The sequence below is a fragment of the Podarcis liolepis genome (assembly GCF_965112155.1).
Source record: "Podarcis liolepis genome assembly, chromosome: 12".
NCBI classification, from domain to species: Eukaryota; Metazoa; Chordata; class Lepidosauria; order Squamata; family Lacertidae; genus Podarcis; species Podarcis liolepis.
In genome coordinates this window covers 56,431,262-56,455,132 of record NC_139563.1, presented here as the reverse complement: position 1 = coordinate 56,455,132, position 23,871 = coordinate 56,431,262, and the positions used below count along the sequence as shown (strand labels likewise).

The window sequence follows — 23,871 nt, the reverse complement described above, 5'->3', positions numbered from 1 at the left end:
TTATGGCTGGATCTTGGAAAGCTGCTCTCCCTTTGATGTGGTGTTATTTCATTGGCTTATCCTCCACCCTCGCAGTCTCCACTTTCTGTAACACCAAGTGCTCAGAATAATCCATATTTGCATGTCGTCTGCAGTTTGAAGGTTGTACAAAGGCCTACTCCAGGCTAGAAAACTTGAAAACTCACTTGAGATCTCACACTGGAGAGAAACCATATGTCTGTGAGCATGAGGGCTGCAACAAAGCATTCTCAAATGCGTCTGATCGTGCCAAGCACCAGAACAGAACTCATTCCAATGAGGTAAGGAAGCACATGGGCTGTAAAATCCCCCAACCCCGCACAGACATAATCCTGTCAAAAGAATTTATTGTAGAATATATACCAAGAAGAAACACCCCACAACTTTGAAGATGCAAAACTAGTACATTGCATACATTTTGAAGGTCATAAATCATTTTAACAGTATGTTTTTAAAAGGCATATTTAAAAAGCAAAGGTTGCTTGAAAGAATGTTCCTTGATTTCTATTCAGCTTATTTCAAGTACTTGTTATTAAGATCACCACTATGTCTAATGGCTACGCTTCAGCTGATGTGCCACAAAAAATGGCCTGTGTTCTGCCATACCCAGAGAAACATCCTGTGCAACACAGCCGACCCAGGCAACCTCTTATTCCATAAGAAAAGTTGTGTGGAGGGTGGCACAAACTTCCTCTGTGCCATGGCTTGCTTGCCCTCTTGTCTACACCTTTGTCACTTCAAAACTGATGCCAAAAACACATAAAGCAAAGCCTCATAACAGACAAAAAGCACGGCTTACTTCGAAGGCCAGCCCTTGCTTCTTCGTATTGTTGTACTACCCTGATGAGGCTTCATGACAGGAGCTGGATGGGAGCAGTAAACATGAAAGAAACTGGTGGAAAATTGGGTGTCCTGACTTGCAAATCCACCATTGGATACAACCCTCTGTTTATAAATCTTATAATATTTCTGTAGTGCATTTGGCCAGTACAATAGAACAAAGCACTGGGTCATATGAGCAATCCTAAGTAAATAAACAAATTGAAATATGGACGGGGACCAACCTAAGGACTTGCTGTAGTCCACAGGCAGCCCGTCCCATTTTGTGGCCTGAGGATTGATTATGTGGCTGCAGCGTCCAGCAAAGTTTTGCAAGAGGTCCACGAGATCTCATCGGAAGCTGCTGCCACTTCTCTAGGGGTGGGGGGTGGGGGGTGCCCACACTTCAGATTTGGCCACTTGAGATTTGCTACCTCAGTCGGCCTCATGGGCAGGCAGGCCCTGCTCCAGTCCAACAGAAAAGTTTACTTTTTATCTTCCCAAAGCTGATCCCATGCCACATCACAAAGCTGCTTTTGAAACTGCTGCTGGGGGGCTGTTCCTCTAAAGTTCCCCTTAGGCTCACAGAACTACTTTCATATTTCTTTTGAACTTAGTTGAGGTGTGCAATGTTTTCTCGACTGATGCTCATTTGATGCTCATTATGTAATTATTCAAGGTTAGAGGTATTTAATTCCCCATAGGAAAATAAACATGGGCCCACGTCACATGATATACATGTTATTTTCCTCTGCCTGTATCATAAGATATATTGAATTAACGAAGGAAAAATGTCATACAAGAAGAATCCCAGAGACTTGCAGCGCTGTTTACTAGTGACACCTGCTGGTTAGTCACTGACAGTGTTAAGTGAGATTGGAATCCCTTTGGCGTTCAGTATTCTCCTAAGAGTCTAGTGAATATCAAGATAAAGAAATCAGAGTAGAGAATGAGAACTGTGCAGAAGTGATTCAAGGATTTATGTTGTTTTCCCCAAAGCCCTTCCACATATTCAAAGCATGTACATTGTACTTTGAAAGGAGCTCAGCGTCATACACAGCAGGCACATATTGCTTTGGTACTCTCCAGCCAAAAGAGCTACAGAATTGGCAGTCTCCCAGATGAATTTCCATACAAGTGACCCATCAGGAACTGATTTCATAGGAAAGCACACTGAGTCACCATAGTACCAAGATTAGAGAGCTTGGATTTAACCTCTGTTAATTCTGCTTCACTCTTATGAGTCTAAACTTGCAGACCTGTCCACAAGTACAAGGCACTTCAAAACCCATCAGCCATTGGCTGAAAGATAACATCCACGGTCTGTGGCATCTGAATGTAGCAGTAGTATACTGCATAGCATTGTTAAATGCTCCACGGAAGAACTCATAACCAATACTGGCATTTCTTTCCACTTGCAGAAACCCTATGTCTGCAAGATACCAGGGTGCACAAAGCGCTACACAGACCCCAGTTCTCTCCGGAAGCATGTGAAAACGGTGCATGGTCCTGAGGCGCATGTCACCAAGAAGCAGCGTGGAGACCTCCACCCAAGGCACCCACCCCCGAGAGACCAAGGCAGCCATTCTCAGACGAGATCCCCAGGCCACCAGACTCAGGGCGCGATTGGTGAGCAAAAAGACCTCAGCAACACTACCTCAAAGCGTGAAGAATGCCTCCAAGTGAAAGCGGTCAAGTCCGAGAAGCCCATGGTATGCAACGTCTTGTGCTTTCTCCCATCACCCTTTCCCTTTCAGGTTGCGGGGGGTTCATTCATTATGAAATACTGCAACTCTTAAGCCTTTGGTTGCTTTTCTTTACAATAACCTGTTACGAATAGAAATAAATTATATCTGGCAGCTCTAATATAATGTAACGTTTGCAAATCAAACAGTGTGAAGCTATTTGTAGATTAGATAGGCTGAATACTTACATGCTTTGCATCTTGACTCAAAATGCCATTTAACCACCACAAAAAACAGGAAATTTAAAATGCATTCACACTTAAGTTGGCATAACAGAACTCACATGCGTTACTCTATTGATATTAAAAATGACTTGTGGTCAAGATTGACCAGATGTATATCATGATATTCAGTGCCATTATAACCCTGAATAAATTGCACCTCTGTTGTCTGAAGTTTGGATGATCCAGTTCTTCGCACGGTGCCATTCTGATAAATGAGGCTTTATTTAGGGCGCAATCCTGCAGGAAGCTCTCCTGTGCAAGTTCCATTGAAGGGAACATTATCACCATTCATTTTGATGGTAATTGCACAGGAGAACTTCCCCCACATTCATGTATTTTGTGGTAATCTGGTTTAAATTTAGTTCTTTCAAATTCATAAATGTGTGGAGAACGGGCTAATCACCAAATAAATGTTGCAACAATGTTTATTAATGTTTAAGTAGAATGAATTGTGAAGAATTCTGATTTCAAATTCTTAAATATCAAGTCAAAACACTGAGTTCGTGGGTCAAAATGAAAATAATCTGCACAACCTAGTTCTCACTGTGTTGGTAAACCTTTACCTGGGTGTAGCACTTCAGTTTGTAGGTGTGGTGGGCTTTCATAACTGAATGCACTTCCACAAAAAAATTCCTGCACACAGAAAGTTTGTATGAAAGAAACCTTCTCCTTGACATCTCATTTTCTCTGTGGAGACAATTTTTGGGATGGAGGAGTGTTCAATCATGATTTTTTCTATGTGGAGTTATAGGTTTACCAATTCAGTGTTAGTAGATCATTACTTCAAATTTGAGATTCCCAAATTGGAAAATATATCTAATATGACTTTTTATAAAATGTGCCTTGTTGATTTGCTCAGTCTAGAAATCTGTTGAGCATCAGATACACACACTGATATCCTACATGCAAGAATCCCCCATATTTTTCAAGGGGAGAGTAGACCTGGCTGTGCAAAGGTATCAACACCTTGCCGGGGGGGGGGGGGGATGGAAAGTCTGTATTGGGGAGCTCCATGTTTGTATTTAAAATCCTGGACCCAGGTCAGAAATTGGACTCAAGTGACTAAATTTTAAGTTTCTTCTGTGTTTCAGGTGTGTCAGAAGTATTTCCTAGCCTAGTTAATATTTCAGCAATGTGGTTGAATTGAGTGGCTTTGGGGGGAAAGGGAGAGCAAAGATGATAAGAACCATGCAGAAAATAAAATTTACATATAACATTGAACTTAATCAATGTTAATCAAAATTAGGTGCTAAAATGGTTGAATAAATTATGACTTGACCATGTTGTATGACTTTTGTAATTGTACTAATCTGGTATTTCTTCTATCTAATGCTCTTAAATGACTTGTTCTAACTTCCTAAGGACAGTGGGTAATAAGGTGAGGGGATTTTAACTTCTTCTCAGTTCCTTCAATGCTACTTTTGAAAACCATTTGCTTGCTGCCCAGGAACATTCCATCCAACGCATCCATGGCATTTCATAACAAATGGCATGTAGTACAACTGGAATTATGGCAATTTTAAATAGACGTGTACGTGTTCACATACACATCCGTGACCACTCTCTGTTTTGTGAATGAACGTGTCTGCTGTGAGCAATTAGTCAGCTACAAGAACAGGCTTCTGACGCTCAAATGTCTTTGTTCAGCTAGCATGAAACAGTAACTGCCCCAGTGATGCTTCCCTGGTGAATTAATTAATTTAAACATTGCTACTGGGGTTTTCAGCTGAATGTCCACAGTACATTACTAATAATGTCACAAAAACTAGATAATTTTGTGTTGCCGGTGATCCTGAAAACACTTGCGTGCTCATTGCTCACTTAATGGGAGGTCTTTTTGTTAAAATTGTTGAGATTTTTTCCCATGGAGATCAAAAGCAGATATAGGAGGCTGTTCTTGAGAGCAAAATGATTTTGCATGCCTTAATCAGGGTTCTGTGTACACTGCAACTCTGCTGGAGCACAGAAATTGTGTCCAATGTGGCACAAAATTCACCTTTCATTAAAATAATAACAGCAGTTAGCCTCGCGGCTACAAAGATAGACTTGCAAGTATATGGGCCAGTGATGTGGATTTCCCAGAAAATTTAAAATCACACTGTTTTCTGGGAAGTTTTCCAGTGCCCAAAGTCTATTGGAATCTGACTTCCATGCGATACTATAATGTCCTAGAAGTCCTACTGAGTTCAGTAGAGTTTACTCCCAGGTAAGTATGTATCACAGCCTCACCATGATTATTTGACTTGCATAACAAGCAAAACTTTTAAGGCATGATGTATTAATTTTACATACTATATACATTTTTAAAAGAATTTCAGAGTAGCCTAAAAATAAAAATATAAACACATTTCCCCAACAGCCATAGTTACTATTTGCATTGAAATATTTGATTAGGAAAACAAAACGATAAACCAGTAACACAAATTTTGTGTGGCTTAAACGATACAATCAAACTAAATCACAGCTTAGATTGGAATTTATTTTTTGACTATTTGTAAATATTTTAAGGCAGAGCTTTCCAAACTGTGTGCTGAAACGCGTTAGTGTGTTGTTTGCAGGTGTGTTGCGCAATGCGTGTCCATATCTCTTATAAGGCGTTAGTTTAACCTCCATTTTTCTAGTAAAACAGAATTACTGTGTCGCGAAATGATGCATGTTTAAAAAGTGTGTCACCAACGTGAAAGTTTGGGAAGCTCTGTTTTAAGATATGGCGATTCAGTAGCATCCACCCCACCCCCTGACAGTTAGCAAACTCAACACAGCCAGAGGTCTGTTTATTTCACATGTAGATATTTCCTAGGTATGAATCCTGTTTTTACTTTGCTTTGCCTTGTTATGGAAATTTATTTATTTATTTGCAGGGGTTTTGACTAGATGACCCTCAAGATTTCTTCTAGCTCTGTAGTTCTATGATTGTATGATTTTTTATTATTACCATTATCATTATTATTATTTCAGGTTAAATTACAGTAGTGATTTTAATGAAGTTATTTTGGTAATATCCGCTTTGATACGCATCCATCTTATTAACATCTAGAAACATTTAGAAACATCCTCTAAAAAGAAACATCCTCTAAAAGCACTGCTCTGCTTCGCTCTCTAAGATCCCTTTTAGGTGAGGTTGTTGAATACATGGGAAACACTGCAGTGTTTTTCTTATGCAGTCTGAATATCGCTGCAGTAAAATAAACCTTATGAAGCATATCTATGAGCTTCTCCAGGGCAGCGGATAAGTTTAACTGTGACAGGTCAACATGGCAGTAGAAAAACTATCATGGTAGAAAACCATAATTCTCATCAGAATTTACAGGAAAAGTAAATTCTGCTTTGAGGCACAGTGGAAGGGAAGTTTCAGGGAAATGGTTGCAGTGAGTAATACTTTAGCAGCAAGCTGGTATTGATCCAGTGATGGTCATCGCTGCTCTCTGGGATATTTCCGATGGCATGATGAAGGCTTTTAGTGTACAAATCCATGTTTTGACAGCAGCTTTGTTTTATTCACTGTACAGTGGTACCTCTGGTTATGTATCCGGAGGTCCGTTCTTAACCTGAAGCACCACTTTAGCTAATGGGGCCTCCCGCTGCTGCTGCGCCACCGGTGCACGATTTCTGTTCTCACCCTGAAGCAAAGTTCTTAACCCGAGGTAATATTTCTGGGTCAGTGGAGTCTGTAACCTGAAGCGTATGTAACCCGAGGTACCACTGTATTGGCCCGTGCGCAGTACTAAGGCTGCTGCTCTGCTGTGAGAACCAGACCCTTCTGAATATTAACTTTATAGCACTAGCAACTGGCTCACTCCCTGGAGATGGGGCCATACATATATTGGTGCCATTCAGCTGCAGATGATCATATTGGCCAGGAATTAAAGAGCTACTTCCAGCATCTCCACTGTATTGAACTCACAAAGGGAATGTTTTCCATCTGTGCCAGGAGACCCCTCTCATTTTCAGTAGCTTTTTAAAAAAAGCATTTTGTCTGATGTGGGAGAAGGCTGTTACTCCAGACGCACAAGTCCAACATCAGAAGAATACACACACTCTTTTGAAGAGCATGCCCTAACCTTAGATTTCAGAAGCTTAAAGTGGTTTGGTAAGAAGAGAGTCCTTGGTAGCATCCTCTCCTTGCCTCATCATGACTCTGACCTAGTAAGGCATCTCTTAATAATGAAATTGTGTTTATTTCTCACCCATCTTGCAAGGTACCTCATTTAAATAAATAATTGAGGTACCTTGCAAGATGGCTGAGAAATAAACACAGTTCCGAGTTCCGTCTTGCCTTTCTCTAAGCATGGTGGATCTTAGGTGCATTCTGTTTCTAACTGGATTTCCTCTCCTCCCCCCCCCCCCCATATCTTTTCTCCTCCAAACAGACATCTCAGCCAAGCCCTGGTGGTCAGTCTACATGCAGCAGCGAGCAGTCCCCCATCAGCACCTATTCCAACAATGGGACCGAGCTTAATCTGACCAGTCGAGGTAGTGTAGGAGACCTCAGTGTCATAGATGAAACCCCTATCATGGACTCTACCATTTCCACAGCAACCACAGCACTTGGCTTGCAGACCAGGAGGAATATGTCAGAGACCAAATGGATGGAGCAAGTTAAGCTGGAAAGGTTGAAACAAATCAGTGGAGTGCTTCCAAGACTGAACCCCATTCCACATTCCAAAGCCCCAACTTTGCCGCCTCTCATAGGAAATGGTAAGATATGCTCATTTAATATAATCTGCAGCTAGACCATTGATGGGGACAGACTGTTGCCAGCACTGACTGCCCACACATTACTGGGTTCAGGGTACCTCAAAGACCGCCTGATCCCTGCCTAGTTACTGAGATGTTTGGTGGAGTCACTGACCGTGTTCCCCATGGCATGGATTCATGGCTCCAGCACACCATGTGTGTTCAGTATTGTGACCCAAATTTTATGGTACATCCTTTCTGTTGAGGTCACAGAGCCCCCCCCCCCATCCCTGTTGAACTTCTGGTCTGCCTACAAAATGCTTGTTGTTGTTGTCCCAGCAGACATTTTAACTGGATTCTGATTTTATAGTTTTAACTGAATTTTATTTTCATTGTCTTATATTCCATGTACACCACTTAAAGAAGATTGGAATTAAGTGGTATATAAGTTCTCTAAATAATAAGATAAAATAATGAATGAATGAATCCCCTTTAGAATCCATTGACACTTTATCCCTCCCCCCCCCCCCAGAAAACCCCCCCAACCCTGCACAGGGTTTCTTTAGTGCTTTTGCCATTATAATGCAACTAAATAAAGTGCATGCTCATTCTAATTTGAGAGTACGAAATCATGGAGTGTTAGTAGGCCCGTCCCTGACTAAAATTATCACGTAAGAAGAGTTTGGATTTGAAGAGTTTGGATTTGATATCCCACTTTATCACTCCCTTTAAGGAGTCTCAAAGCGGCTAACATTCTCCTTTCCCTTCCTCCCCACAACAAACACTCTGTGAGGTGAGTGGGGCTGAGAGACTTCAGAGAAGTGTGAGTGGCCCAAGGTCACCCAGCAGCTGCATATGGAGGAGCAGAGATGCGAACCCGGTTCACCAGATTACGAGTCCACCACTCTTAACCACTACACCACACAGGGTCAAAGCTGATCACCACGTAATTATGCCATGTAACTTTAGTTGGGATACAGCATTTCAAACCACAAGTGGAGATCACTTTTTTTGAATGCTCTTCTATGCAAAACAGTTTTTGCTCAGAATGCAACCAGTTTAGAGCATTAATTGATTCTACTAAAAGGTGCTGCACTAAGTCAGTGATTAAGAAAAGATTACTGTTGTTATAAATAAAACCTGCAAAAAAAAAAAACAACTCCTAAAAGAGATAGTTCCTCCTTTTCTTTCTCACGGGTGGACTGTTTTAAGATGATGTGGGTACAGCACAGTTATCCAGTTTCTGAAAGCAAAGTATGCTTCTTGCTTCAGAACTATTGTTCTACTCAAATGCAAATTTTAAATAAGTATATTATTTAAAGTAGGTAGAGCAGTTGATCAATTGAATAAGATTTGTTTAATCATGTTAGACCCTTATACTCTAAGCCAGTGGTTTTCAACCAGGGTGCTGTGGCATCCTGGGTATCTTGAATGATAGTCAGGGGTTCCACAGGGCTACTCTGGCCTCTGATGCCCTCTCAGGTCTCTGCCTCCCAAAGCTGTTTGTTGCAGCAGCCCAGGCAAATGGCGCCTCTGGGGCTGGGCAGGGGTGTTTCCCAGGCCCCCGTGGGGCAGCTCAGAGAGCCGAGGTGGCAGTTGCAGTTGCCCAAAGGACTCCCAGAGAGAGGGGAGAAGAGAGGAGGTTGAGGGAGCACTCCCAAGGAAGGGTGTTCAAAAAGGGGTGAGGGGCTGCCGGCTCTGCAGGCAAGGGGTAACATAACTGGGCTCCTGAGCCCCACAGGGTGCCACAGAAATAATGTAGTTGGTCAAGGGAGCCGTGGACTCAGAAAGGTTGAAAACCTCTGCTCTAAGCCTATGCATGTCTACTCAGACCTTATGAGTTCAGTGGTGCTTACTCACAGGTCAGCATGTATAGGATTGCAACCTAATTTCCTGCTCATATCAAAGTATTATCCCAGGGAGAAGGGTACACTAGGGAAGGTGGCAAGATTCTTATTATTAATATTTTTTTGAAAGTGGTATAGTAGAATTCTTGTGTTTTTAGTCCAAAGTACTGGAGCACACCCAGAGTCCATCGCAGGACGCGTCACCATTTTTGCCCAAAGATTTTTCCCTTCTACAGTGGTGCCCCGCAAGACGAATGCCTTGCAAGACGGAAAACTCGCTAGACGAAAGAGTTTTCCGTTTTGGAGGTGCTTCGCAAAACGAATTTCCTATGGGCTTGCTTCGCAAGACGACAATGTCTTGCGAGTTCCTGCTGGTTTTTTCCCTTCCCCCCTTTTTCTAAGCCGCTAAGCCGCTTATCAGCTGATCCGATCAGCAGATAAGCCGCTAAAAGCCGCTAATAGTGCTAATCCGCTAATCCGTCAATGGGCTTGCTTCGCAAGACGAAAAAACCGCTAGACGAAGAGAATCACAGAACGGATTCTTTTCGTCTTGCGAGGCACCACTGTACTTCGTTGCAAAACTCCTTCAACTGCAGCCACCCATGCAAAATATCTGTGGTATTTCTTGTTTCTGGTTTAAGTTCATTCCAATAAAGGGAACTACAGAAAAGAAAAGAAATTATTATAATTGCTTATTTTATAATGTTGCTTGGAATGTCATGCAAAAGATATTGAAGAATGACTTTCAAATTATCCCAAATAATTTATGGAATTGTGTATTTTGCAATTTTGGCTTTCAGTATGGTTCGATTAAGACTGTAATCTACATTTTAAAAAAAGACTGCATATTTTCACAGATCCAGTCAGTGGAGTCCTACTAGAGACAAGAGAGACAAGCCAACATAGACCCAGTTCTTACCTAGTTCTAGGGTTGTAGTTGTGCTACATGCTTTTTTCTCTTTGAAGGTATTTTAATTTTTGTATAGAACAGTATTGTGGACCTCAGTTGTGTGAGCTACTTAACTGAAGCAGCACTGCCCAACCTCAGTGGGAGCTTGTCCACAGCACCAGGGGGCATCGTTCCTTCTGTGTTGCGTTGCGGCCAGTGTCTGGGCAATGCCTTCAGCTTTCTTTCATCTTGCAACATTATTCTTTGTGTGCCTGAATCCAAAAGTCTTGTTGGCCCCATCATCAACATTTTGGAAATATAATGGCATTTTCTTGAAAACGCCTGCAGCACATTTCGTACCATTTCTTTATTTCCCCTGATCAACCTGGAGTCTTTTCTTCTTTCTTTATCCCCCTCCCCAGGTACTTATTCAAGCAGCAGCTGCAGCATTGGAGGAAACATGACTATTCTAGCCAATAAAAATGAACTCACAAACATGGACATTACTGTGCTCAACATGCTGAACAGAAGGGACAGCAACACCAGCACCATCAGCTCAGCCTACATGAGCAGCCGCAGATCCTCTGGGATTTCACCTTGCTTCTCTAGTCGGAGGTCCAGTGATGCTTCCCAAGGCGAGGGGAGGCTCCAGAACATCAGTGTTACTGATTCCTACGACCCCATTTCAACGGATGCCTCTCGGCGATCCAGTGAAGCCAGCCAGTGTGATGGCTTGCCAGGTCTTCTCAGCCTGACCCCTGCCCAGCAATACCGGCTGAAAGCAAAATATGCAGCAGCTACTGGTGGACCCCCACCCACCCCACTCCCTAATATGGAGAGGATGAGCTTGAAAACAAAAATGGCACTATTGGGTGACTGTAGGGAGTCTGGAATGTCACCACTGCCCCCAATGAATTCTCCCCGAAGATGTAGTGATGGTGGGACAAACAATTACAACAGGCGACACATACTGCCCCATGATGTGTTGGGGAACAGCACAAGGAGAGCCAGTGACCCTGTGAGACCAGTTTCCGATAACCTTTCCTTTCCCAGAGTCCAGCGTTTCAACAGTCTCAATAGCTTTAACCCTCCTGTTTTGCCTCCATCTATGGAAAGGCGTAACTTCATCCTTCAGAACTACACCCGTTCTGATGGTGGCTTGTTCCGCAACTGTTCCCCTTGTCCTCCTAGTATCTCTGAGAATGTGGCCATGGAAGCTGCTACAATGGAAGCAGATGGCAGCCTGAATGATGAGGATCTCCTACCTGACGACGTGGTCCAATATTTGAATTCTCAGAATCAGGGTGCATACAACCACCTGCCGAATGGTGGACTAGATCACAACAAAGTGCATCACAATTCAGCATTGGGGTACGGCAACAACTTTGACCAGTCTCCTCCACCAAACAACTCTGAGGCCAGTAAAAACGACCTGCCAATTCAGTGGAATGAAGTAAGCTCAGGAAGTTCTGACTTGTCTCCGTCAAAATTAAAATGTGGGCAACGGTCCCTGATCCAGCACACTCAAACCTTAGGCCTCTATAACAACATGGTTGTCCAACAGCAGCACCATGGGCTGGAGAGAAATGCTGTGTCCCAGCAAAATGGCTATCAGCATCTTCTAGACAACAACGGCTCCTGCAGTTTACAGCAGAATATGGTCATGAACAACAGTGACACCAGTCATTCTTACCACCTTCAGTCAAATAAGGCACAGCTGTATGGTGAAAGTATTGGCAGACAACCAGTGGGCAATACCTATGACATTGTGATTCAAGGGCAAAAGCTGGGAAATAATTTCATGCCAAATAATGGAAACCAGCAGAATTTTGGCTGCACTGCAGTATCAGAGGAGCAGTCTCCCAATGTAATTAGCAGGATGCAGGGCAGAAATGTGGTTGCCCAGGAGTACCTTCATAATCAGCCAACTGATGATATCTACTGCCAAGAAGTCAATCATTCCCATAAAATGATGACAGAGCACGTTGCAGCTCCCTCACAGCCCACCCTTTATCAAGGGCCACAAAGTTGTCCACTGTCTCACAATGCTGGGATCCAGCCATCAGGTTTGGTGATGGCGAAAGGGTACCAGCCCTGTGCCAACTACTGGGGTGGCAGGCGACAAAACACGTCAAGGAATAACTTGGTGCAGCCGCAAGGACACATAAGGGATGCCAACCAGCCACACAGGGTCAATGGCATCAAAGTAGAATCCCAAGGTCAGTCGCAGCAGTTCTGCTCTATTATGCAGAATTACTCTGGTCAGTTGTATGACCAAACCACAGGGTTTAGCCAGCAAGCTCTGAAAACAGGTGCTTTCCCCCTTTCAGAAGCTAACTGCCTGCTTCAGGGGGCGAGTGATGCTACTTCGTCAGAGCTTCTCTCCCCAGGAGCCAACCAGGTAACAAGCACCGTTGACAGCATTGACACCAGCAGCCTCGAAAGCGTGCAGATTGATTTTGATGCTATCATAGATGATGGTGACCATGCCAGCTTAATTTCAGGAGCCCTGAGTCCCAGCATCATTCAGAACCTCTCCCGCAACTCCTCCCGCCTCACCACTCCCCGAGCGTCTCTTACATTCCCAGCCATGCCCATAAGCACAAACAACATGGCCATTGGGGACATGAATTCTTTGTTGACCTCACTTGCAGAAGAAAGCAAGTTTCTTGCTGTTATGCAATAGACATACACAACTTAGGAGATGAAAGATTTTTTTAAAAAGTAATTCATTTTTTTTAGTTGCTTTAAGTACTTTAGCAGTCTCATCTCACCTAAATGGGATGTGTTTCAAGTATATTCCTTTTATGGAATAAGGACTCTGAAAAACCCTAAAGTGTTCTAGGGAGAAACTGTCTTCCGTTTCAGTTCTGAATCAGTATTGTTACACCCACAGTCCCCCCTTTTTCCAATGTTTATATGCTTCTTTTTTATTTTATTGTTTGTTTATATATTTTTTGTAATTGTAAGCCAATGTAAATGTGTGATGTGCATGCTGGTTTATCTTTGAGGAAGGTCTGATAAAATGGCATTGCCTCTTCCTGTAACTCAAAAGGAAATACACTCCTATATGGTTGTTGCTGGAGTTCTTATACAGCCAGGTTCTAACGTGTAGACACAACATTACCAGGAGCACATATATATATTGAAGTTTGGGGTTCCATCCTCTTAGCACTGATCACGCAAACCCTGTCAAGAGGAATGGGTGAATGGTTTAAAGCAACTAATTTATTCAAAAAAACCCACGTCTAGTGGTTTGAGTTGTCATTTCTATTGCTCTACACCAGTGGTTTTCAAGTTTTCTGTATTCAAGGACCTCTGCACATAATGCTTTGCCTGAGGCAAATCTTCTCAGTCATGTTCTAGACTGCAGAGTGCTGCCTTGGCCTGCTGGGTCTCATCCTGGCCCTACTTGAGCTGAGGAACCACCCAAGACCACATTGGCTATATACTGCGCGGGGGGGGGGGGGTGTCAGTGATAATGAACAAGTCTGTCATTACTGATGTTTTCACTTAAGAACGTGTAGAAGTGCATCTAACAAAATGTAGGGTTCTCCAGAATGCAGCTTGAAAACCACTGCTTTGGACTGAGGAGAGACAAAATACCATATAAATAAATAACTCTGAAGCATATTCCAATAAAAATAAGTTGGTTACAAAAGAAAATAATGACAAAATGACTGCCCATTTTTATGTCAAAAATTGGCTTCAGTTTCCAAAACCTCCATTGCATAATGAGTAAGCCTCACATTTTTTGTTACAAAATGGGGAGTAACTTGAACATGTGCGTGTATGAAAATAAATCCATATCTATGCGAGTGCTATTATAAGTCTGCTTGTCTGAGACATAAATGTAAACACAAGTTGCACTTTTAAGCAAGGTTTAGTTCAGATTGTTGGCATTCACTTCAGTGCAATACGCATAGATCTAAGTGGTTTAAAAGCTCAAGGTATAATATTCAAAATGTTTAGTTCTTGTTTACTATAATTCCATTTAACAATAACTGCCTTCCAGTGGTGCTGTAAATGTCCTCTATCATTGGCTTGGCGATCCGGCCAAAGCTTCATTCATAGAAAGGGGCAAGAATGCCACCAATTCCAACTACATATCCCAAGCAAGAGCCGCCCCCTATCAGCCTTCCACTGCCTCACCAGCCTAAGCCATGGGGCCGGAAACTTCAAGCACAAATGAGCCATACCAGTAGGTAGGTGTGATACAGAGGAAGGCAAGAACAAAGCAAAACAACAGAACAAAAGGAGAGGCACTAGTCCTTGATAAGAAGGTTCAATCCACAGACAGAACATACAGAACATCTCATCATTTTGTGCATAATGTGCATAATTCCCCCCCCCCCCGGAAAAATAAGGATTCCCTTTGGGATAGGGACTCTGTCAATAAGTTCAGTACAAGAACATTTCACTCAGTAACAGCTATTCTGAAAGCTCTCCCACCAATATCCATCAGTGGTGGTCTATCCCAAATGTAGAAGTTGCCATTCACACACACTACATTATTTTTTAAATAATGTTTATAAAATCTTCATATCGTTCTTATGCTGTTTGTGGAGATTGAGTTGGCCTACCATCTTAGAGTTCAATTTACATATCCCTGACCTGTTCATTTTTCACTGCCATCTTTGGTTACTTTTCTAGTCTTGTTGCACAATGCAACACAACAGCAAGCACAATTGCATCCATACTTTTAAATGAGCTCAAGTTAGCTCTGTTGGATTGTGGCTCTTATGTTTGTATTCTGTGTAGTAGCCCACTCTGTTTCTTAATGGTCCATTGTATGAGTGAAGAATTGGTTTGTGAAAAGCAGAAGTTACTCTAGAGATTTCTTTGCACCTCTCAGTTTTATCAGGACTTTATTTTTCCTGTTGCTCCAACTCTAGGCTGGTGGAGTTCCAAAAGGCACATTTTCCTGGAACTAAACAGCTGCACTACTTCTTCAACCCTTAATCATGTCAAAATTACAATGTGCTGTTATTACTGTACCAGATTTCTTATGTTTTGGGCTCGGGCAATATTATAGTACCATGATTTGAACCCACCTGGTTGTTTCTTTACCAACAGAGCCTGAACCACTGTGTTTTTAATTAAACCAGGCCAATTGTATACACACTGAGGCCACCAACCAACACTGGTACATGATGACACTCCACATGTTGACTGTAACATTGCAAAACAACTTAACATTGTGTGGAGAATCTCATCTTCAGTATCACACATTCCTGAAAGTTGCTGATGTAGAGGTTCTCCATAGAATTGGGAGTACTGAAGTTAATTTGCCATCTATTCATTATCATGTTTCTGAGCTTGGAAGAACAATCAACACAAACATCCTATAAAACAATTGAAACCAAAATTATTGTAATGTTTTTGACCATTGAAGTCCTGTTTGGAGGAATGTTTCCTTATAGAATGTACTTGTGTGTGAAGTTAAGTTCTAGCAGTGGATCACTTGGAGAGGCTAATCTTTTCTACTCTTCCAAGGTTGCCTTCAGGGTAACCAAGGCTACTGCAATGTGTGTCCCTCCTGAACCACTATGGTAATAGTGGAACATTTAGGACTAGTGCAAGGAGACTGCAACCCAGCCCTCTCATTACCAGCATTGCCCATGTATTTTCCAAATTTACTGGTGCAGTGTCAAAGGAGCACATACCTTACATCAAGTCATACTATTCCTCTGTCTGGCCCACTATGATCTAAGCACTCCAGGGTAAGGCTGGGGGGAGGGGTATGGTTCTGTTTTTGTTTACAGGAAAACTTAGCCTTACTTGCACTTTCCAAAACAAGTCAAAGCCATCCTTCAAAATTCACACTTCTCAAAATGTTCATGTGCAGTTCTCCAGCCAAATAATGTATACAAAAACTGCATTTACTTGGATAAAGAGTGCATAGAAATGCACATATTAGTGCAAATAAGACCCCAAAGTGTTTGTAAAAGTGTCTACATTAGGCAAAACTGTGTGGGAAATGTGCATATCAGCAGACTCCCATACTAAAAATGCTGGTGAATATTCATGAGGAATGTAAATCACAACTAACATGGAAATGTAGAGAACTGAACTTAAAATTGGAGAAAGTGGGAGAAACCAAAATGGACAGATCTTCCCACTGCCATGTCTAGAGTCTCAGCAGGGACCTTTTATCAGGAGATGCATGGATTGAGCCTAGAAATCTCCGCATGCAAACATGCTCCTGTAACTAAGCAGTGTAGCCTTTCCTGCTCACAGTAGCAGTTCCCACCCTGGAAGTATTGTCAGATAGAGACCCAAGCTGGAGTTTAGATGTTCATACTCTTTTCTTATGCTGGGTCTGACTGCAATAACATCATTCCTAAGTAGTTTGTAAGATGGACTGGAGTAAGCAGCAGCCTAAGGCTTTAGGCGTGAAGATAGGTGCCCATTCCATCAGCAGAGCCTTCTGAAAGTCCGTAATAATTATGACCCTTATCATTACTGCCACCTCCCCTCAAAAAATACTACAGGACTTAGAAAGCAAAAGCTGACAGGGTGAATTTCTGGATCATTGTCTGCCCCAACCGTATCTTACACAACCCATCACCAAGTCACAAAATGGCCCCTGTGCACAAAGACTGGAAGCAAGAGATAAAAAGATATGCTGCTTGGCTCATGTTGGATTGTTTGGTTTTTAACTGCAATTTCTTGCACTCCTGTCAAAGGCCACTTCCTAAATTTAGCTTCGGCTATATTGTGGGGAGGGACACTTCAAAACTGTGTATATGGGGATTTTTGAAACTCCCCTCTTTATCCCAGTCAAAGTCAAGACAATTAAGTCATCTCAACAGTCCCAGAGTTATGGGAACGTCCTCCTTGTTATGCATTAAATTTGAGAATCTTTCAGAAGCACAGTAAGAGGCTTCTCGCGTGCCAGTTATCCTACTTAATAATGTAAATGCCACACTTTATATTTGTTCTAGAGGCTATTCTACCTGCCACAGTCCTTCAGGATCACTTCGGCCACAGTTCATAGGGAAAAATCATTTTTCAGACTTCATCCCCAAATAATTCAGACTTGCGCTGAATTTAGCATGTCTAAATGGTGACCGGCATATGTCTTCTGTAACTTCAGACAGAGCTTGGTGCCCCTGAGATGAAGTGGGAACCCCACTTGCCTGAATTCACTCCTAAGTTCTGAACAGCAGCAACCTTAACTAGGGAAGGTAAGCACTGCTAAAAATCCTTGCTTTCTACCACAGAAGCCTAATCTATTTCAACGCAAAGAACAGTAACGACCAGAGTTTATTCTTAAAGGCATTCTGTTGACCGTAACAAGAAACATACATATACCCATCAGTTTAACTTTTCTTCCATGGACCTTTCTCTCCCCATCTGTGTTATCCTTTTGTATTGTCAATTACAAGCAGGTACAAATGAACAAACAAAGGAACTTTACTTCTGAGTAAATACGGCTAGGATTGTGCTGTAAGGAACATTATAGAATGGGTTGGAACCCAACTCTATGGACTTCTACATCAGAGCTGCAGTTTAGATTTCTGTCTCTGCTGAAGAAAGGTCTTGATATGGTACTATGTAATAAAGGTTAGTTTCTGAGCTTTTGTTATTTCTGTCTTAAATGTGATTTCCTTTTCCAGTAATTCTAAGATGATGTTGGATAAGTCATGGGTTAGGCCTCCTTCAATCGATACACTTTGACCTTTTCCATGAAAAAACTGTGTTTCTATTCCTGCAATGGATGTGCCTTATTTTGAGTTGTTTTGGTTAAAAGCAGCGGGGGGAATAGTGCCAAATTTAGCTGTAAGGCTGCTCTTACAATAACAGCACATACCACTGTTGATAAAACTGCCTGAACATTGTCTTGTGAATCTTAGGCATTCATGTGTTAGTGTCCAATAGGAATCGAATGCCGTCTTTGAGAAAGTTCGCTTTTGTCAGCCTGCATATTTGTAAGATTTTTTAAAAAAACCTCATGTTCATTTTTTCACCTCAACTTTTTTTTTTACTTTTATAAAAAGTGTAATCTCTTTTTTTAAAGAAAAATGTGTAAATACATTTACATACAATAGGAATAGTGTTCAGATGTAACAGATCTTAGTGGTCTTCATTTGATAAATCTTCATTTATGATCTGATATTCTCCAAGCCTTAGATCAGCTTGAAGGGACTTAGCACTGTGTACATATCAACTGTACTTAGGCTTTCAGAACCACTTAGCCCTTTTGTACTGAGGAATAAAATGTTTCTTACAATGTCAATAAAAACTTCATTTGTATTTAAGTTCTCAGCTTCCATCTTTATTTTTTTAATGGTAATATTGAAAGCTGTAAATTTCATTATAAATAATCATTGTCAAGTTCTGAGCCTCAACGACTGTGAAATTGTGGGTTGCAGAGGGTAACCCCAGCCCAGAGCCCCATGCAACTCCTGATGCGCACAGAGAGCTCATGAGCGTGCCAACTGTCCCTAAACGCTATGAGAGAGAACAGTGCCATATAAGTACATGGCAGTGTCCCCACACACAACCATACAAATGAAAGCAAATTATAATGGGCTGCCATTTGCAGAAAGGGGAGTTCTGTTAGTACATGAAAGCTGGACTGAGAGCCAGAGATAACTGGGTTGGATCAGCTGAGAAAAGTGCTTGGATGCAGAGTGCCCATGGGACCCCTAACTGACCAGTAGGCATGGCTTCTGACAACAGGGCAAATTGGACGGTGGGTCCATCAAAAGCTTCCAGGTCAAGCTTTGATCAGTGGTTTGAACAACACGGGGCTCTGTTGCTGTATTCCCACAAATAGAATAACGCAGCTTCACCCTTCACAAGACTGATAAGTATTCGTTTTACTGAACTAATGGACTGTCCTCTGGGCTGCTCCCAATGTTAACTTCATTCTCAGAAATACACTTAAGAAAAAGGTTCTGAGGATACTTAATCCTGCTTCCTCCTAGGATTTAAAATTGGAATGTGGGCACTAATGCTAAGGGACACACAGTTTCCAAAGCAAAATACAGCAAAGATACAGGGAAAGCTGCTAGGCAGTTACAGTGTTTTATCCAGAGCATGTTGATTTCAAATTATTACTACTTCGGAGAGGAATTTTGCCACTGCCAAGGTTATATCATTTATCTTGTCTTCAAAAAGTACCCTTAAAAAAAACTTAAAGCTCATCAGAAGCAAAGAGTTGCATGGGAGGGGGAAGATTTTCAGGAGGAATGTGGCAAAGGGGGTCTGCCTGCTCCATACTGTGGTTGTAATCCAGACAGGGCCGCAACTGCTGATTTTTCTGAAGGAGAGGATAACTGCAATGCATTGTAGGTAGACCTGCCTTTGAAGGCTATTTGGAAAATACAGTTTAATCATACCCTCCAACATTTATCTGATGGAAATAGGGATGTCCTATTCTCTCATTCATATATATATAGAGAGAGAGAGAGAGAATTTTTAAGACTCACTTTTTCCCTCCTAAAAAGTAAGGGGAAATGTGTGTGCGTCTTATGGAGCGAATGCAGGCTGCGCAGCTATCCCAGAAGCCAGAACAGCAAGAGGGATTGCTGCTTTCACTGTGCAGCGATCCCTCTTGCTGTTCTGGCTTCTGAGATTCAGAATAATTTTTTTCTTGTTTTCCTCCTCCAAAAACTAGGTGTGTCTTGTGGTCTGGTGCGTCTTATAGAGCGAAAAATATTGTATATATCTTATACCCTGCCCATCTGACTCGAAAGCCCCGGTCACTCTGGGAAGCTTCTAACATATATAAAAATATAATTAAACATTAAAAGTGTCCCTATACAGGGCTGCCTTCAGGTGTCTTCCAAAGGTTGTACAGCTACTTTTCTCCTTGGCTTGGAGGGGGGGGGGTCACATACCATACCCTCCAGCATTTCTCTGGTGAAAATAGGGACATCCTAAGGAAAAGTGGAACATTCCAGGGTCAAATCACAAACTGGGACGGCTTCTGTAAATCAGAGATTGTCCCTGGAAAATAGGGACAATTGGAGGGTCTTTTTAATGAAAAATGCAGTGACTAGGAGGTTCGCTGGGACCAAATGTGCAGCGTGCATCTCACTAGTTTTGAAACGGTTGCATTGATTGTTTCCAAATGCAATTCACAGAGCTGATTTTAACATTCAGATACTTCATAGCTTCATACCTAGGTACTTGCAGGGCCGTCTCTTGCTATATGCACCCTCCCTATGTGGTGCCCTCTGCTTTCTTTTTGGTGCCAGGAGAAAATCTTTTGGGACAGGCCTTTTAGATTAGTTTTAATTAAATTCTTACACAGGAAATGTTACCTGCTTTTTGTTTTTCTTCATTTACTGTATTTTACTGTGGGGTATTTATATGATTTCTTTAAATATTCTTTTATATAAAGCAGCCCAGGAGCTCGAGGATTGATTAACAATCTAAGAAGACCGATCCCTGCCTGATGGGGCAGCTCCAGCTAAATGCTTCTCCCAGCCTCACACATCCTCCACAGCACCTAGTGAACCATGATAAGATCATTATCCTTAAATTGTGGTGCCCAGAACTGGACCCAGTATTCCAGGTGTGGTCTGACCAAGGCAGAATAGAGTGGGACTATTACTTCCCATTATCAGGACACTAGACTTCTGCTGATGCAGCCTAGAAGAACATTTGCTTTTCTTGCTGCTGCATCACACTGTTGACTTGTGTTAAGCTTGTGGTCCACCAAGACCCCGAGACCCATTTCACATGTGCTCCTGGCAAACCAGTTGTCCCCCATCTTATATTGTCCATCAGGTTCCTCCTGCCTAAGTGCAAAACCTGACATTTGTCCCTATTGAAATTCGTTTTGTTAGCTTTGGCCCAGGTTTCCACTCTGTTAAGGTCATATTTGAGGGAACCCTTTGGCTGTCAAGCATCAATGTGAGCAGCAGAACTGCAGGAGGGGGGAGATTCTGTGACAGGAGCCCCTGTTGCTGTAGGGGAAGGGGGCTATAGCAGACCCCACCACTAACCACCAATTAATATGGAGTGGACTCACCCCACTAACGGCCCCCAATTAAATATAGCAGACCCACCACATGGTACGCCAACTACACAAATTTATACAATTTACCACAGGCTATCTTATGGAGGTCTTGTGTGAGGGAAAACTTTGTGATTTGGAGTTTCAGACAGAAGCTGAACAAACAATAAAAGTAATATTTACAAAAAAAGTTGGAGGAAAGTGTGAGTGGCACTTTTCGCCAGTAACCCAACCTCTTAGCAATGCCACTCCTGAGGTATTCCAACTAGTAGAATAGACCCAGGGTTTGTTACTGGCTTAGGAGTCTTTTCCCCCTGGAAGAACTCTCCCCTCCTGGCTAGAATGAGATTCAGGGAGTCTGTATTCCCACAGCTCCTCCCTCTCGGTGCTCAGACTCAGGTCTCTGGTTCACTCCTGGCGGAAACTCTCCCAAGACACTCAACACGGTCTTCCTATCAAAGCTACGAGGCTCCTTCCTCTAGCAATAGACACTCTCCTCAGAGCGGATGTTAAACTCAAATTTGAAGACTCCCTCAAGAGGCAGAGGCATCTCCTCTTCATTGGAGGGTTTTAAGCAGAGGTTGGAGGACCACCTGTCTTGGATGCCCTAGTTGAGATCTCTGCATTGCCGGGGGTGAGACTAGATGGCCCTTGGAGCCCCTTCCAATTCCACAATTCTTATACTGTGACTTTTGTTGCTGTTGTGCTATGTAGCTTATTTTTGCTGTTATTATTTTTGTTAATAGTGTTTTATAGAAGGAGGTAATTTTACTGATTTGTTAGCTATTATATGCGATTTATATAGTAATTGTGATGTTATGTTATGCCATTGTTATTTATTGTTTATAAGCCGCTTTGCAACTCACGCGAGTGTAAAGGGGCATAGAAATGTAACAAAGGAAATGAAGGAAATGAAACAGTTCCTTGAAATGAAATGGAAGTGGGAGGCTGAGATTCAGGAGCAAAATGTAGGCCAAAGGTTCTGTTGTTCACATTGGCTCTTTAGTTAAAACTATGACCCTTCTGGAAAATGAGATGCCAGTCAGGTTCGCTGCTTTCCTGGACACGGAATGTGTCCTTGGATGTGTCTACTGGGGGGGGGGGACTTAGTGGCTCTCAGCCTTCGTCTGCTACCACCTTCTCTTAAACTTCAGCTTTCAAGATTCCTCTTCTAGCATATGTTTCTCACTGCGAAATGAAACATGGGTTAGGAGTGCCATCTAACGGCCGTAGAAGAACATGACATGGTGGTGACTGACCATGAATGAGACCTTGCGTTCACAGTGGAGATCTCAATGAAGATGCCACCCCCCTGTGTAGCTGCTGTGAAAAAAGGCAAATTCCGTGCTGGGCATCATTAGGAAGGGAACGAAAAATAAAACTGCCAGTCTCATAAGGCCACTATACAATTCTTTGGCGAGACCACATTTGGTATACTGTGTAAAGTTCTGGTTGCTTCACTTCAGAAAAGGATATTGCAGAGTTAGAAAAAGAAAGGGAAAGAAAAAGGATTGAAACAATGAGGGACGTTTAGAACATTTGGGGTCTTTTAGTTTAGAGAAAAAGCAAGTAAGAGATGGCATGACAGAGGTGCATAAAAGGTTTTCTCTTTCATAATATAAGAACTTGTGGAAATCCAATGAAGCCGACTGTTAAGAGGAATCCTCAGGACAGACAACGGGAAGGGCTTCTTCACACAGAGCAGGGAATTAGCTCCCCCAAGAGCCAGTGACGGCCATCAGCATGGATGGCTTTGAAACAGGATGGGACAAAACCATAGAGGATAAGTCTATAAGCCATGATGGCTACACTTCTGATGGCGCATGGCAGGGTGAGAACCACACCATTGACCATGGGCAAATCTACCACTCCCAGAGCTGCTCATCATCAGCACATTGATAGTATGGAAGAAAATCATGATGGATTACTACTACCACTACTACTACTGTTAAATTTCTATACCACTCTTCATCCAAGCATCACAGGGCGGTTTACAATATAGCATAGGCCAAAGGCAGACTTTTGGGGGGTGGTAGTATGGGTTACTTATTGAACACTCACTGGACACTCCCAGAAATTATGGCTGACAGACTATATAGCTAGTCTAAACTAGAAGTCCACTGAGAGAAGACAGCTTCCTTCCTACCATGAAACCTAAAGTATTTATAAACATTTGGGGGTGGGGTGGGAGAGAGGGATACGCCATTTGTTTATTTTCCGCAAATGCTCCCTGTTCTTACTCATGCTTTGTGAACCAGAGTGCGTATGAAGTTCTCTTGAGTGGCCTTTGTGATAATCTCTGGCACAGGATTTCTCTTTTTGCACGAATGCTGCGTTTCTGCTTCATGCAATCTCTCTCTTTCTCACCGGATAACTAACTGCTTCAGTGTCCTTGATGACTCTGCCAAACTATTCAGCTCCCCCTTTTTCGGAATCAGAGAGGGACGCTGCTTTCTTTCAGCCTATCTCGGTATGCAGAGTCATGCGGCTGAGGAGGGAAGGATCTCAGCAAGCATTAAATATGCTTCTGACTCTGGGATGTGCTGGTGTGCGCGCCTTGTAGTCCTTATATTGCTGCCCCAATAGTTTGCCAGATCTAACTGGGGAGGTTTGGGGAGCATCTGGAATGAAGTCTGTGTGTGGTGGTTTGGCAGTTGTCTTGACTTTAAATCAAAAA

At 42.4% G+C, this 23,871-nt stretch overlaps 1 protein-coding gene across 6 annotated transcripts in view; it reads left to right on the top strand.

Annotated features, from left to right (window-relative positions):
• Positions 1-18,483, top strand: part of GLI3 (GLI family zinc finger 3) — a 238,411-nt gene extending 219,928 nt beyond the window's left edge. For all 6 annotated transcript variants that reach the window (XM_083468761.1, XM_083468758.1, XM_083468759.1 and 3 more), the window contains 4 exons: positions 135-299; positions 2,259-2,549; positions 7,177-7,504; positions 10,642-18,483. In XM_083468761.1, the coding sequence (XP_083324887.1) occupies positions 135-299; positions 2,259-2,549; positions 7,177-7,504; positions 10,642-12,905 (3,048 nt within the window). In that variant the 3' untranslated portion in view covers positions 12,906-18,483. The remainder of the gene's footprint in view (positions 1-134; positions 300-2,258; positions 2,550-7,176; positions 7,505-10,641) is intronic.
• The last annotated feature ends 5,388 nt before the right edge of the window (positions 18,484-23,871 follow it).